General features: G+C 38.7%; 1 protein-coding gene across 5 annotated transcripts in view; it reads right to left on the bottom strand.

Annotated features, from left to right (window-relative positions):
* Positions 1 to 17,009, bottom strand: part of BCAS3 (breast carcinoma amplified sequence 3) — a 463,383-nt gene that overhangs the window by 228,509 nt on the left and 217,865 nt on the right. For all 5 annotated transcript variants that reach the window (XM_014531618.1, XM_014531623.1, XM_005858559.2 and 2 more), the window contains 3 exons: positions 16,425 to 16,525; positions 13,725 to 13,921; positions 10,915 to 11,012 (listed from right to left, as the gene is read on the bottom strand). In XM_014531618.1, the coding sequence (XP_014387104.1) occupies positions 10,915 to 11,012; positions 13,725 to 13,921; positions 16,425 to 16,525 (396 nt within the window). The remainder of the gene's footprint in view (positions 1 to 10,914; positions 11,013 to 13,724; positions 13,922 to 16,424; positions 16,526 to 17,009) is intronic.

Genomic DNA, 17,009 nt, shown 5'->3' with positions numbered 1-17,009 from the left:
GAGGTGTCACCATAATGCACTATAAGTAATTCTAAGTATCAGGAGCTAGGTGTCTTAGGTCCCACTCTTTGCATACTTCTGAAATGGACCTGTGATCCCAATTAAATGTGATTAAATGAGATAAGCCATGTGAAAACACCTAGCACAGTGTTGGGCACCTAGATGTTTAGCAACAAATATTGGTTTTCCATATCTTTTGGTTTTCTATATCTTTTGGTTTTCTTTTCTTAAAATAAATATCCTGAAGATTTTTTTATGTAGAGAGACATATAGAGATATTTTTATTTTTTTTTATTTCTGAGAGGAAGGGAGAGGGAGAAACAGAAACATCAATTATGAGAGAGAATCATTCAGCTGCCTCCTGCATACCCCCTACTGGGGATGGAGCTCGCAACCCATGCATGTGCCCTTAACTGGAATTGAGCCCGGGACCCTTCCGTCCGCAGGTCGACACTCTATCCACTGAGCCAAACCAGCTAAGGCCCTGAAGATTCTTCATAGATCATCAGGAGACAGGGATCTCATACTGCCAGAGAAACTTAAAAACCACACTAATTTTGTCAAAGCTCCAAATCCTTACCCAAATATGAACCTAACAAAGAAACAAAGACTTGTTAAAATTGCTTCATGATTTTTAGATTTCAACAGTTTGACTCTGATATGCCTCGGTAAGGTTTTCGTAGTGTTTATCCTACTTGGGGTACACTGACTTTGTTGAAACTCTGAGTTGATATCTTTAATTAATGTTGGAAATTCTCAGCCCTTCTTTTCTTTTGCCATGTTCTCTTCATCTTGTCATCCATGTGTAACAATTACACATGTTAGTTTAATATTAACCCTCACACTTCTCAAACCGAGTTCTATTTTATTTCATTATTTTCCTCTGCCTCTGCTCCAGCTTTGATAAATTTTGACTTGTTTTTTGAGTCTCTGATCCTTTTTCCTCTGCATTCAGTAAGCTGTTAAGCCCATTCTCTGAGTTATTTAAGATATTATTTTTTTCAGGTGTAGAATGTCAATTTGGTTCTTTTATAGATTTTGCCATATTTTCCTCATTCCAGTAAAGAAATGATTCAATATAAGAATGTAGGAGTTCTAATATAAGAATGATACAATATAAAAATGTAGGTTTTCATTATATATAATATACATATCAAACATACTATATCTAACATACTATTTAATAGTGAATTATTAAGCACTTCCCTCTAAGATTAAGAAGATGATAAGAATGTTCAGTATCATTATTTCTAGTCAACATCACACTAGAAGTCTAAGCAACTATAAGGGGTAAAAGAAATAAAAGATATAAAGATCAGAAAGAAATAAAACCATCTTTATTTGCAGATAATATGGTTGCATAGTAGAAAATTCAAAGGAATCTACCAGAATTAATACATGAATTTAGAAAGGCTTCCGGACACAAGTTCAATATGCAAAAAATACTGTCTTCTATATACTATAAAAAACCAGAAAGATGAAGTAAAACACTATATTAGAATCAAAACATCAAATAATTGAAAGAAATTGCACAAAATGTGTTTCAGACTTCTACATCAAAACTTAACAAATATTAGGAGAAATTAAAGGAGAATAAATAAATGGATAGCTATAAAAGGTTCATGCACTGGCATATTTAATTATGTCAATCCTTCCAAATTTGATTGACAAATTCAATGAAATTATAATCAAATATCATATAAATTTCTGTAGATATGAATATATTTCATATATATGTGTATGTGTGTGAGGGAGTATATATCAATGGTTTTCAAACATGTTTTTGAATCAGGATCCCTTCCTACTCTTAAAAACTTAAAGTTCCAAAGAGCTTTGGTTTATGTGCATTTTATCTATCAACATTGAAACGTTTTTTTCAACTCACTGAAAAACAGTAAGAAACTCTTTCTGCATCAATATAAATGCCATTTTTACTTTGGGGTAGAAAACTGTAATAGACAACAGGCAGATTCTCATATCAGCCTATGTATTCCATCTGTTGCGATATGTGGTTTTGGTGAAGTATGTGAGGACAAGTTGACCTCCCTCAAAAATGTAACTGAAAAAGGGTGGAGCTAATTCAGATTCTGAACCTTTTCAGGTTCTGGGGCTATTTTTCCTTAATATGACACATTAACAAGTTAGTTCCAATGATATCTGAGACCATATCAATTAACTTTTGTCCTCTCTTACATTAAAATCCCTTTTCCTATCTTACCTTGGAATGAGTCCATTACCCAAACATAATTTTGTAAAATCATAAAGTTGGTCATTTGGAAAATATTGCAGATCTTCTAAATCCTCATTTATTTTACCGTAGGTTATAAGAATGTCACTTTAGTTCATATCAGCACCTAACTCATCAGAGATGCCTTTAAATACTAGAAACTTGTAACGTAGACAGTGGTGGATACAGGTGAATACATGGTTTTCAAATTTGTAACTTTCAATTAAAGACTGCAATTTTATCATTGTTAATAAACATGTCAGCTCTTTTCTTTGAAGTGTGTAGCTTACTTTTTTTTTTTCAGAAAATGTCTGCCGAATACCCGTGTCTAAATAAGGTTTGTCAGTTGTTCTTTGAAGTAAGATGGTTGCTAGGTTCAATCCACAACCATCATTCAATTGCATCTCCTCAGGACAACTATCTTGCAATGTGATATACAGAATATTAAAAATAAGTACACAAGCAACAGAATTTAATAAAATTAGTTTATTTTTTTTCTTTTACGTGTGAGTAGGTAGCATCAGCCACAGTATAGTTTGCTGACACTGCTTTTACTCTGCTAAGATTCCATCAGTTTTACCTACCGTTGCTACTGTACCATCGGTACTAAATGTCAACACAGTATTTCTAAAAAGGCAAATAATGACTTCATATTATTATAAAACTAGTTTTTGTGCTTGAAAATGTCTTGGGAGCACACCAAGAACCACTCGTATATACGTACATATACATGTGTATGGGAATGTGAAGAACCTACCATAGCCAAGATACACATGAAGAGCAAAAGTGGAGACATTAAACTGTCAGGTTTCAAAACTTACTAAAAATCTACAGGAGTTAAAATAGTATGATAATAGTGCAAAGACAGAACATAAATCAACAGAACAGAATAGAGAATCCAGAAAAAAAAATGATTTTTTTTTTAAGGCATCACTGAAACGCATTGGGGGAAAGGCATGGCTTTTTGATAAATGGTGCTGGAGCAACTGGGTATCTATATGGAAGAAAGCAACCCTTGATCCTGGTCTTATTTCAGAATAAAAGATAATTTGAAAAGGACCATAGATATAAATACAAAGGCCAAAACTATACAATTACTAGAGAACAGCATCACTTCAAGACCAGGAGAAAGGGAAACTTTTTTTCTGTGCAAAACATAAAAGGAAAAAAGCAATGGAAAAATTGTACTTCTGCTTGTCAAAAACAAGTGAAAAGGCAATAAAATAAAAGGAAATTTTTTTCAAAATATCTGACAAAAGACCTGCATGCAGAATATTTAAAGAACACCTGAAATTCAATATAAACAGACCCAATAAAAATTATTGAAAGACTTCCAAAGGTCATTGCAAAAGAAGCCATTCAAATGACCAGTGGGTGTGCAGGGTGGGGTAAAAGTAAGTGTGCAGTTGTTCGTAGGGAAAATAATACAATAAGTAATAAGTAATAATAAAATAATAAACTGTGCTTTTAAACTCACAACTGCAAACCTATTTTTGCCCCATCCTGTATTCAAGGAGCTCAATACCAGTGTTCATCAGAGAAAGGCAAATTAAAATCACAGTTTATGTTCACCAGAATAGCTTGCACATTGCTGTTAAGAATGAAAACTGGCATCGTAATTTGGAATACTTTCTTGACAGTTCCCTCATGAAGCTAAACACAAGCCTACCTTGTGAGACAACAATTCCAATCCTAGGTATATGACCCAAAGATATGACTGCATATGTCAAAAAAGAAAAAAGAAAAAAAGAAAGGACTTGTACAGGAAAGTTTACAGCAACTTTATTCATAATAAGCCTGAAACGGAAAATAATAGGATAATGGATACATACTAGTAAAGTGTGTTATATTCATACTACACTGTAATATTTTAAAAAATGAGCCAGTGACAAGTGTAACACCTGGATGAGTCTCAAAGCATTAAGTTGAGTAAAAAGAAGCCAGACACAAATAAGTATGGACAGAATGATTTCATTGACATGAAGTTCAACACAGACAAAGCTAATCTGATGATGAAAGTCAGAGTGGTAATCTCTAAGTCAAAGGTAGTATTGGCTGGAAAAGGCAGAAGGGAACTTCCTGGGAAGATAAAGATATTCTAATTTTGATCTGCGTGGTGATTACATGGGTATAAAATGCAAGCTGTATGATGAAGATACATGCATGTTTGTTATATGTAAATTACGTCCTAATTTTCAAAAATTCTTCCCATGTGAACCCTGGCCAGGTGGCTGTTGGTCGGAGCGTTGTCCACACACCAAAAGGTTACAGGTTCCATCCTCGGCTGGGATGCGTATGGGAGGCAACCGATCTCTCTCTCTCTCCCCCAAGTCAGTGGAAATATATTCTCAGGTGAAGATTTAAAAAAAAATAAAATAAAATTCTTCAAAGGTGAGCCAAAGTGCAAACTTACTCATTTTTTAAGCTGGAAGGGAATTTGGAAATAAGCTACTTTGATTCCTCATTTTATGGAAGAAAGCCTTGGGTTTTGAAGCAATATGCCAAGTACGTAGTTACAGGCAGAGCTGAGACTAGAACCAACAATTCTTTCCACTACACTTAGCTTCCAAAACAAGACTTTTCCCAGGAACAATTATTTTCCCTTTGATTATTTGCTTTAGCTTTTCTCTGACAGATTTCAACAATATCCAGGGGAATGCCATGAGCTCTGGTTCCGCCGAGTTGCCCGGGTGAGGTCCCAGGCTGCTTTTTAATTGCTCTCGGGGCTTCCATATTCAATGGAAAGAGGCTCTTTTGTTTGTTTCTAAGTTTATAGATGACACCTAGACGCCCAAGCCTCTCAGGCTCTTGGACACAATTTAAAATAGTGTGGCACTAACAGTTTGACACTAATGTCACTAAGACAAATGGAATTCCCGGTTCAGACTTAAACAAATTCTAATACTGCCCCTAATATTGTCCCTCTGCCACCACAGTCTCAGGCAACAGACTACATAAACAGTCCAGCCTTGTATTAAAGATGTAGGAATAAGGGTACAAAAAAGAGAAAAGTTGGGTCTTTTAGCCAAAAAGCCCCATGTAAATATGTGGTGCCATGGTGTATCAACAGTGGGGAGAATGCCACCAATTCCCTCGGGAAGTGCTTAGGCGAGACTTAAAGTCGTGACAGGCTCCTGGTGCTTGCAATAGAGAAAGCAAAGGCACGGTTTTAGTGGACACAAAGATTTATTCAAAGAAGCAATGTGTCATCAAAAAAAAAAAAAAAAAAAAAAAAAAAAAAACCCACAACTTTCCCAACAGCTTCTTCTACTTCTGTTTACAGTTTCTTCATCTTCAAGTGGGGCAATCATTTGTTTCTTAATTGTGCTGAGCTAAATTTTTCCACACTGTTAACTTGCATTTCATCTTCTAACATCCTATAAATATTAGAAAGAAGAATAGAGGAATATTTAAATCAGAAGGAGAGAGGTGTGGCCCAGCCCTATCCTGGTGGGCTTATCAGGTCTTTTCTCTATGTTCTTAATCTCTAAAACTTATTTTTTATTTGACACAGACCATAGGTGTTCATTAGAGTAGAGTTGAAATAATGCATAAACTTCCTCGTTTCTACTAAAATGCCAACCTTTATGTGTGAGTTTGTTTACTAGCTGTTTCAACTACAGATAGTAAGTATCCAGGTAAAATTACTGACCTCCTTTCCCTCTGTCCGAGGTACTGTTCACAAGTGAGGACTAAGCCTTCTTTTAATTCCACCCTCATCCATAATCCTCTTACGGATCCCACACCAGCTCTGAATACACAAGGTACAAGAATGCTTGCAGTTTTCGACACCTTATAATCACAAAGACTATCTGGAACTCGATTAAATGAATATCACATCATTTACTCAAAGAAATATTTCAGTATTTCTACAGAACTTAATGTCATTTATATCTGGAAGTTATTTTAGGCAATAATTTGAACACATCCCTGCCAAAAAGGGGGGGGGGGCATGAAACAAATTTTTGCACAGGAAACCTTAAATTCTTTTTACAGATACAGAAGAATGGCTAGGTACTTAAACATAACCTGTTGAAGGTTTCAGCAACGGTTCAAGGCCATGAATATAATGTCATGGCTTTTGTCACTCGGCTTCAGTTTTAGAGTCACGGAGCTCTGGTCTCACCCAGGTTGACTGGAGGAATGGTGTTCCTTAAAAATCTCTTTGCTCCTTTCCACCAGCATCTCATGTCTCTGAGGGCTCTAAGATAAAGTGGCTAAGTTTGTCTGCCTCAGGTTGGAATGGCGACTGTGGATACAATGTGATATAACCGTTAGGAATATTCTTCCCCCTGCCCGTCAGTAAAGTCTGTATGGTGGAAGCATGTCTCTTGTGAGAACATCCCTCCGGCAGGGATTTCAGTCCTGAATAACCTCCTTGCTGCCTGCCCTATCGACTTTTCTAATAAGTATTATTTGTTTTATTCAAGGTCTGAGGCGCTGAATGCCAAAAATGTAAAGCAGGGTGAAAGAACTATTATAAAAATCAATCAAATGAAACAAATTTGGATTTTTAAGTCTATCATTTTCTTCAATAAACAAACTATTTTGATACTGGCAAAATTGCATGCTGGAAAATTGACTCCTGAATTAATTTCATAGAAGTTACTTAGATTCCTTCAGTTGCACAATGAACATAACATTTCTCTTGAGTCAAGAACAAGAACAAATACCAGGTCGGCACCTCTGTCCCTATGTATTGAAACGCTGGATGTGGCAGGAGATACCTTATGTAACCAAGTCTGCACTAAAGGGTAAGAACTCATTTTACTTATCTGTCACAATGTTCCTTCTCCTGCTGTCACCTTCCTCAGGACTACACTTAAATGCTGCTCCCACCCCTTTTAACCACACTTTTCTCTATGGAATGCTTACTTTAGTAGAATTTGACAAAGATGTCTGCTCTTCATACGAGCCAGGAATAAGTCTGTTTTTTACTCTCAGTTGCTTTGATTTCTTTCTTGGTAAACACCAACGCCCATAGGAAAACTACAAATCAGGACAAACAGACTTCAGGTAAACTAGATCTTTCTAGGTCCTCTGTGTGGGTGACTCAAAAGCAACTAGAGTTATTATTAAGTTATCCAACGGGGACAGCCTACAAGGCTCGGAACAAGAGCATCTGTCACCAACGTGGGAACAAAGTTTCCACAGGACACTGAGAACTACCTGTCTGTTTTCGCGTCAGGGACCCTACACCTATGTAGGACACGTGTTATAAAGGACCAACAATGGAAGAAACTCTCAGGTACCTAACCAATAGGAATGTACAGAGAAATCCAATGGTAAGTAATCCAGGAGGTACTTTGTCTAGAAATACTGTCTATAACTCAGAGACAGTGATGTTAGTTAGTTGGAAACACCGGAAAATGGAGCAGTTCCTTCAGATTCTGTTTGTTCTGGGTAGCTTGTGAGTAACGACAAGATCCTATCAAGTCCAATTCCAGAATGGTCTTCTCCTTAGTCAAGAAGGGAACACGTTACATTCATCTAAGTGCAAAACCTCAGGTAGGACAGTGTCTTCTGGATCACCAGGATCAGATGAAGCATGTTATGGAATAAACACCTCTCAGTTATAAATCTGCTGAGTCTAAATCAGACATATTTATATACAGACCATGAGCAGCTGGTTCAGAGGTACCTAAAGGCTAGAGCAGGGGTGGGCAAACTTTTTGACTCAAGGGCCACAATGGGTTCTTAAAATGGACCGGAGGGCCGGAACAAAAGCATGGATGGAGTGTTTGTGTGAACTAATATAAATTCAAAGGAAACATCATTACATAAAAGGGTACGGTCTTTTTTTTTTTTTTAGTTTTATTCATTTCAAACGGGCCGGATCCGGCCCGCGGGTCGTAGTTTGCCCACGGCTGGGCTAGAGTTTACACTATGCCTCAGTCACCTAAGTTAACGTAAAACCATATGTTTTAGGAACGTGTTCCATGGGAAGCAGTGACGCACAGATACACTACTAGATAATCAAGAAATTGTGGGGGGAAATATTTCTTAGCAAAAGTGCCACAACTCTGATGATTGCTTTTAATTTCAACAGAATAACGTGACCAGCGTAATGCAAAATACATAGATATCTAAAACATAACACGCAGAGCCAAGGTTCAAATAACATATTTTCACTTCGAAAATTGTCACATTAACAAAAGACTTAATCGCATCACAATGAAATTTTAAATTCTAAGCCTCTGAAAAGTGATTGTATGAAAAATAATTGTATCACCATCAGTTTAGACAGAAGGAGCAAAAGGTGTCATTAACATAGAGGGAGAGCTAAGAAACGTGCCACAGGAACAATGAAAAGGATAGTACATTTCGCCGTCCAAATTGCTTGAAGGTAATACAAAGCAGGGACGCATCATCAGAGGTGCCGCCAAGCTGCTCAAGCAAAGGCAAACAAAACTCCAAATAAGCATATTCACAGCATGCAGCCAACTCGAACACATGGGTCATAATTGGGGAAGCACTTCCTAGTTCAGGAGCAATTACAAAAATCATTAGACTCTTTTTAATAGGAGAATCAAAAACAGAATTTTCCCATAAACATTTCCAAAAAGATCCAAACCATTTAGCCTCTATCATGTTAAATGTCAATAGAAAAGTAAATCTGTTACGTCAGTGGTCCCATCAGATAAAGTAGATAAAGTTTCCCCAACAAAACATTATTCACTCATTTAAAAAAAAAATGTGTGGGAAAAAAGGAAGTAGAGAAGTAGAGAATTGGAGAGAGAGAGAATCATTCATAAAAGTCCAATTCCTCACCTATGGGGTTTCTTTAGCTCAGCTAGAGAAAGCACACACATGTCATTGCTTTGGCTCCTTCCAAAAATAAGCTATGATTGTCTGGAGTGAAAATAGTCCTAGAAAAGTAACAACAGAGCCTGGTCACCAAGAAGTCCTTTCTCTACTCACAAGATTGGTGCTTTTAGGCAGGAGCTCTGAGTTGTCAAACAACACCCCAGAAACTCCTACGACGTGTCTCTGATGGAAATTTAAGTCAAGGGCAAAGACATCATTCCCGTATTCGTACATTGATTTTAAAACTCTTCTTGTGACAGAGTTAAGCAAAACCATGATTCTAACAGTTTACTGAAGTCCCTCTCTGTGGGATGAGATAACTCTATGAAGAGCTAAAACGGAGATAGTGCTACATGACCAATATTTTATTACCTCAGACTACAGTGCTGAATAGGGCAACATTTAATAACATACATGGCAACTTCTTTAGTGACATGTACTTCACTTGGCTGGTTGCTAGTCACTTGACTCTAAAACAGTGATAATACAGCAGTTTAGGAATATTTTAAAAACCCCAACAAAGTCTACTACTCTAATCTTGAATGAAAGACTTCAGGTTAAAATACATCATTTCCAGGATTCATAATTTTAAGTGATAACCCCAGATGAGGAGGGCCTGTTAGCATCTCCCCCTGGACATAGCCACGAAGATTTATCGCCTAAGTCACCTATCTCAACATCTCATTCAATGCACAGGAGCGATGATAGATGCATTTCTGTCCTCGTTTCCAGGAGACAGCCGTGACTGCCAAGTTAAGTCGGAGAACAAGTATGGGTCCTCTAATATAAGAGTCTGTATTAAACGTGAAGGCAGAGCCCCGGATGTGCACTCCACAGACCCCCAAAAAATAAATCAGAAAGAGAAGAAAACGTACAAAACTTCAAAATCCACCCAGAGACAGAAGCTATGGTCTTTGAAAAGTGACCTTCACAAATCAGTTTTGGGTTTTTTTCCCCATTTTCTTTCACAGTTTAAGCCTCAATCAAATCAGCGGTCTCTGGGGATTTTAAAATTGCTGTAGATTAAAATCCTCTCGGACTCAACTGTCTCCCTAATGCCAAGTATTTAATAATTCTACTTGTAAGGGACGTTTTTGATGAAACCCTGCTGTGTGCTATCTTCAGATGCTCAGCAGCTGCTCCACGATATGAAGCACTGCTGTCCTTATTTTCTTTATCACTCCATCTGGAGATGAGAAAATTATTGCAAACAGTTTCTATATTTGGCAGAGCTGGCAGAAAACAGCTTTACAATACTGATGCAGCAACTCTCACCTAACCGAGGCAGAGACCAACTTCCAGGTACTAATGATACATATTCCTGGCGTGGGCCCAAGGATAGGAAGTTAATAACTCTGATAGATAGACTAGAGCTAAGTTAATGAATTTCTAAATTTTATGCTTTCAATAATAGGGCCGTTTAAGCCTCAGCATTTGGACTCTCTCCTTCCACAGATCAGGCACTTTGATACTCAACAGGTTGAGTAAATTGAATCCATATATTGTATTTACGTTCTCTGTCAAGGTTGCTTCTCCACATTTGAAAGATCAAAGGCAAAGCAGTCATCAACCCTGTAGCCTTCAATACTGTGTTCATTTCATTTAATCAAGTGCCAACTCCACCGCATCATCCACCAACCTCAACAATATTTAAATGCACGGCACTGTTCAGCAACAAATGTTGGCATAGTATTGTTTCAAAACACACACACACACACACACACACACACACCCTCGAGCGCGCAAGCACATACGTCCTAAAGCAAAACTAAAAACAAAGCGAGAAAGGTAAAATATTATCATTCTTTACACTGTGCAAGAAAAAGAAATTAAAAAATGCACAGAACTACCCAAAAAACGTTTTGGAGGTAGTTTTCTACCTGAGGCAGCATCAATCACGGTGGAAATTCCTCTTCGATCTGAGACTGGACGGGATGACCCTGGCATGCTGACTGGGTCAGAGCGGACCGGCTGGATCCTGCAATGCAATTTAATTTAAATCACATATGTTACTGCATCAAAACTGTCGCTTGCTACATCAGACCTTAAATCAGGAATGCTGGCATAGCTCAATCCATTAAAGAACCATTCATTCTGAAGTAGGGCAAACAGAGGAGCTGTGGTCCCTAACTCTTGCACAAGGCACAGCAAAAATTTTCTACACTCCTGACCCCCTCCCCTTCTCTTTGTATGTTATTTAATATATTTTAAGTAAGGGATTGGAAATTTGACATTAATCTAAAGAAATAAATTAAGTAGATTGGGAGAGGAAACAAAATACTTCCTACAGAGACCTTTGGCTTCTGCAAGAGGCAAATATGAAGAGTTCTGAGAATCCTCTCATTCAAGGAAAGTGCAGTAACTAGCAATGCTTCTAGAAAAGGCAGCAATACTCGATACACATTTTTAAAAAAATATTTTATTGATTTTTACAGAGAGGAAGGGAGTGGGATAGAGAGTTAGGAACATCGATTAGAGAGAAACATTGATCAGCTGCCTCCTCACACCCCCTATTGGGGATGTGCCCGCAACCAAGGTACATGCCCTTGACCGGAATCGAACCTGGGACCCTCGAGTCCCCAGCCTGACACTCTATCCACTGAGCCAAACTGGTTAGGGCTCGATACACATTTTTTAGTAACTGCCTTAAACCTCTCAGTGAAAGTTACTTTATATATGACAATAAGCATAGGACAGCAAAACTGTGTTGAAGGTGACTGCCAGGGGTTTAGCTAGGATCACTACTATCTGAGTTACCTCCATAAAATTGTCAATTAGCATGAAAGAATCAATTAGAATCCCAGCAAAACTGCAATTTACTAAATACAATTTCAAATTGCTTATGAATGGTAAATCCATAAATAACAAGGGTCTATTTCTAGCTGTATTATCTTAATAACGCGAACATAAAAATATCTGTATGACTAAAAAAATCCGAGCTTCCTAAGCAACTTAATAGAATAAAAACTTGCTATAAGAATATATGCCTGCATTTGGAACTTTATTTATTCAATAAGTATTTGCTGAATATTAGTCATGTATCATTATTATTCTAGGAATAAGCAGAAACAAAACATGAAATACAAGATCTATGTGTGAATATATGGTATAGCACATGGACATTTATGACTGAGGCAAAAGACAACTAACATGTCAAAATGAAGGTAATAAAGGCTCCAAATTAGAAGTAGAGGAATGAATGAATGGTCCACAGTGGACGGAGAAGAGTTTGTCAGGGGGTAACAGGAATTGCACCTGCATACAGTAACAGGGTATGTATACATGCAGAGGAGCAAGAGGTGCCCATTAAGCACAGAACTAGGACAAGCAAGCCCTTGGATTTGTGACTCAGCATGAGAAATGCAGGTGCCATGAGGAGCATGATTTGACTGAAGCATGGAGTTCAGAGTGGATACTGATGGAAGAGAAGAGGTTGATAACCACCATGGGACAGATTACACAAGCCTAAAATGCCAAGTATGAACTGCAGAAAAAGAGTTCATAGCTACTGAAAACACAATTTAAATGTATATGTATCTGTTATACTAAAGAAATGGGAGGGAGGTGAAGCGCAAATCCATTTGATCGAGTACCAGAAGTTGGAATGTTGTTATTAAACACTGATCACTGCTATCGTGGGCAGTGTGGTGTATGACCCAATATCCATTCACCCCAGCTTATTTTACCTAAGCCAAGGGAAAATGGTTAGGGTAGAGAAAAGAGGAAGAGTTTATTTGAAATTTCTGCAAAAGATGTTTTCTGATTCTTGAGAGAAACAAAAAGATAGTCTATGGTCAGGTGAGGCAAAGTAAGCCCCCGCCTGGTCTCAAAAACTTATGTAGCCTAATAAGTTTCCTAATATTAATTCAATTTATAGTAGAGTTTCTAAATAATACAGAGTTGGGAGTGAGGTGTGGATGGTGCTATGGATGAAACAAGACTGGTCAAGAATCGATGTGATGAAGCTGGGTGACAAACACATGGGGTTTATTCTATTATTCTTTTTAATGTTATACATGTTTATATGCTTAAAATCTATCTATAATAATAAAAGGGTAATATGCTAATTAGACCAGATGTCATTCCGGACAAAGCCAGGTTTGGAGGGAAGCCCGGGTCCCGGGTGCCAGAGGGAAGCCGGTGCCGGCAGCTGGGGGAAGGAAGGCCTACTCTTGCACAAATTGTGTGCATTGGGTCTCTAGTTTTTTCATAATAAGAAAAGAGAAAAATAAAAACAAACTGACAGAGGTGATGGAAGTGTCCTGGCATTAAATAGTGGGGATGTTGAATTGCACAGTGAATTTTATGGATTTTTTTTTTTTATTTATTTTTTGGCCTTTTCATTTATTGAATTTACTGGGGTGACATTGGTTAATAACATGATACAGGTTTCAGGTGTACAACTAGCTAACCAATAGTGGGAGCTCTTTAGTGTGAGGAGAAGGAAAGTCCCTGAGGAAATTCTGGAAGCATTTCAGGAAAGTGGCATTGGGAAATATAATTCGAAACACATTGTATCCAATGAGATCTCACATGAGATCCCCAACGATAAGGAATCACAAAATACAGAGCATGAATTCTGCAACAGGACACTGTGCCCAAATGGAGAAATGTAAATGTTGCTGAAGATGCTCATTACAAATGAAAGTTCTAACCCAGTCAAATGACTCTGCTAGTTCTTACTTCTTACCTGAGACTGTTGAGATCAAGATCATCCGTATCAAAATCCATAAGGGGCTGTGGAGTATCACTGGGACCGTGAGACTGCAACACTGATGAACTGGACGATATGACTGTGGTCTGGCCTGAGGGGTGGATGGTTTTGAACTGGAACTGTGGGCCCATCCACAGACGCCTGTGGGGTCCAGTGTGCGTCACAATCTCTACCTGGAACAGATTAGGAATCATGATTTAAATGTGGTAGGACCTTTGAGAGCCTTTCACAATCCGCCCCCTTCCTGTCCCTGAACACAAATATTCTCCAAGAAGTTCATTTTGACCAAGTGAAGGAGGGCCAGGGCACCCACAATCAAAAGGCGAGGATAATCACAGCCTAAGCAGACATTCACTATCTCCCTCTTACAGGTTTTTACAAAAATAAAAAAAAATTCATTTTGTGCATATATATGTGCCTATACACACACGTAAATATACACATACACCAGACCCACACATATACAAAACAAAAATCACATGAGAGTAAAAGGACCAGCCACCTGTCTCACATGACTAGGGTCAACTCCCTAGGAACTACCTTTCTCATTCATTCTAGACAGTACTTACCACTCTGGGCATGCACTGAGTACTGCACCTATAAATCCACATTAAAAGTGAATCCTGCACTGAGGACCAAGCTCATGACAAGCTTGAAGTTATTCTTAAACTATCCAAGGGGGGAAAAATAGATATAAAATAATTTTCACATAAAATAATTTTCACCACCCAAAGCTCCATTTAAATATTCCTATCCAAGGGGGGAAAAATAGATATAAAATAATTTTCGCCACCCAAAGCTCCATTTAAAAATTATAATATTTATTAACTCCTCTCAAAATACCCCATAATCCACTTTTATATTAAGAGAATGTTTTCTCAGCTACCACAAACAGTGACACAGGTATTTTAAAGGCCACAAAACAGTAAAACCAAAATGCTGTATGAATTTCATGCTTAGTCTATGGAGGGGGTCTGGGAATGCTGCCAATATTAAATGAAACTATTTAAAAAGAAAGCAGAGTAGAAGACACTGGGTAAAACTTGAAAACAAACGTAGTATGTAATTTTGCAAATAAGCAACGTGAGTAAGACGCACATATGCAAATCTTTGGTGAAAGACTATTTCTCAATATCTTCTAATTGCTACATCCATGTCTGTGAACGTACTTGATAGAACTGACTTCCCATATGCCTTCCTTTTGCCCTGAGTTCCTCTATATTTAATCACATGTCTCTGATTGCGGTGCTTAATTCTTAACAAAACATAACTGAAAAGGTTCACAGAGTACAGCTCTGGGTTTGTAAGTTCTGAAGGGCAAAAAAAGCATCATGCTCTTGGAACAATATTCACATTCTCGCTAATCACCGGGAGACAACCACTCAGATTTAGGACAGTGATTTCTGAGCTGAGTAGTTGTATTCAGCAATGGAAATTAGGCCACAGAGAAAGCATGCTGCGTGTTTTGAGCTCAAAACCATCAGTGTCACAGAGCCGAGAGGTAAACAGATGCCCGCGCAATTTCACAGAGGCGATGGCCAGATGTTCCTATTCACTCCCCTGTTGTGTGCGGGACAAACATATTGTATGGATGTTCACACTGACAGCACACATTACCCCTTTTTCTAATTGAAAAGTTGAGGTGAAGGACAATGGTTTCTCTGCCAGCCGTCTTCTGTTTTTTGTTGTGTGGGGGGGTTTTTTTTTGTTTGTTTTTTTTTTACTTTATTGGGTTATCCTCATGAAAGGATGTCCCTCTATCTGCCAGGAACTGAAACACTGACCCTCCTTCAAGGAGCGTCCCGTGAGTATTTTAAGCGTGATGACATGTGTCACCTAGAAGCAATTTGTTTCTCCGGCGTCCAGATTCCGGTTAGCTTTTCGGGCAACCCTCCCTGTGAAAGCAGTAAACCGGCCGCCAGCCTCCGCCGAGGCACCTGTCTGATGAAAAGCCGCTGGATTGGTAATCGGAGACAGGTCGTTCGCTTCACCGAATGATGTCAGCTTTGAAGCAGACATAACAGGATTTGTAATGAAGTCATTTGTAATCTCATCATTTTGAGGGCTGCCCAAGTATCTTTTATTTCAAAGCCCTGAGATGAAGACAGCTTCACCTGGCACGGAAGGAAGGGTCTGTAGAAGCTGCTGCAGGGCTACTGTAGAGACCGCTGGATGCAGCCCTGCATGAGCCGAGGAGAGGAAACCCAGTCGGGCAAAACCAGGACTCGAAGATTAGAATGCTGAGCTTCCCCGACCAAAGTATGGGCCCGATTTTCAGAAAATGTTGGCCCCACAAAACAAATCCCAGGGAATGCTGAATGACTTCACTGTTTTCACAAGGCCAATTCTTATGTTAATCCAAAGTGTCCATCTAAAACCCAAGGGATATAAACGGATTGTTTGAAAAATGTGTATTTTATGCCCTCTGCACGAAAGCTAATGCACACACACACAGAGGGCATAAAATAATAGGTGTTATATATTCCTGCAACAGTATTTAGGAAAAATTCTTAATATGGAAAGACAACTGACTAGCTTATTAACAGTCCTAAATAAAAGGTCCCAGTTCTGTCCATTTTCCTCTAAGGAAAATACTTTTTAAAATTCAAGAATAGAAACAGACAATGGATTCCTTTTTTTTTTCACTCTAACAGGCGAAACATTTCAGAGTTTTACCTGAGAAAGCCATTCTTCATCTTCCTGTCCACTGTGGTCGGAAGCTAAACTGTCATAGGACCCGTGACGAGTAATGGGCCCAGGACTTCCAGGGGGAACCACTAGAAGAAAAAGAAAACATAGGAGTATAAGAGGTGTGTGCACGCATGGAATATCTGTACAGCCAAGCTTCCCGGCCGGCTGCTACTTCCTCTCAAGGCAACAAAGTTTCAATTATAGAAGGTAAATAAACCCCAGATACCTGCTTCCAGTCGCCATGGCCACGGAGCTGGAGCAAATAAAAAACAACAACAACAAAAAAAGGAAAGGCTGGGAGCTTCGGTCACCAGGGGGCTTGGTCAGTCTGAAAACTGCCCTCAGCCCCTCACCCAGGCTGGCCAGGCACCCCAGCGGGACCCCCACCCTGATCCAGGACACCCTTCAGGGCAAACCAGACGGCCCCCAGCCGTGCACCAGGCCTCTATTCTATATAATAAAAGGGTGATATGCAAATTGACCCTAACAGCAGAACAACTGGGAATGACTGGTCGCTATGACACACACTGGCCACCAGGGGGCAGATGCTCAATGCAGGAGCTGACCCCT

This window comes from Myotis brandtii, unplaced genomic scaffold (genome assembly GCF_000412655.1).
Source record: "Myotis brandtii unplaced genomic scaffold, ASM41265v1 scaffold120, whole genome shotgun sequence".
NCBI classification, from domain to species: domain Eukaryota; kingdom Metazoa; phylum Chordata; class Mammalia; order Chiroptera; family Vespertilionidae; genus Myotis; species Myotis brandtii.
The sequence above is the reverse complement of the archived record's forward strand: the minus strand, read 5'-3'. Positions and strand labels throughout refer to the sequence as shown.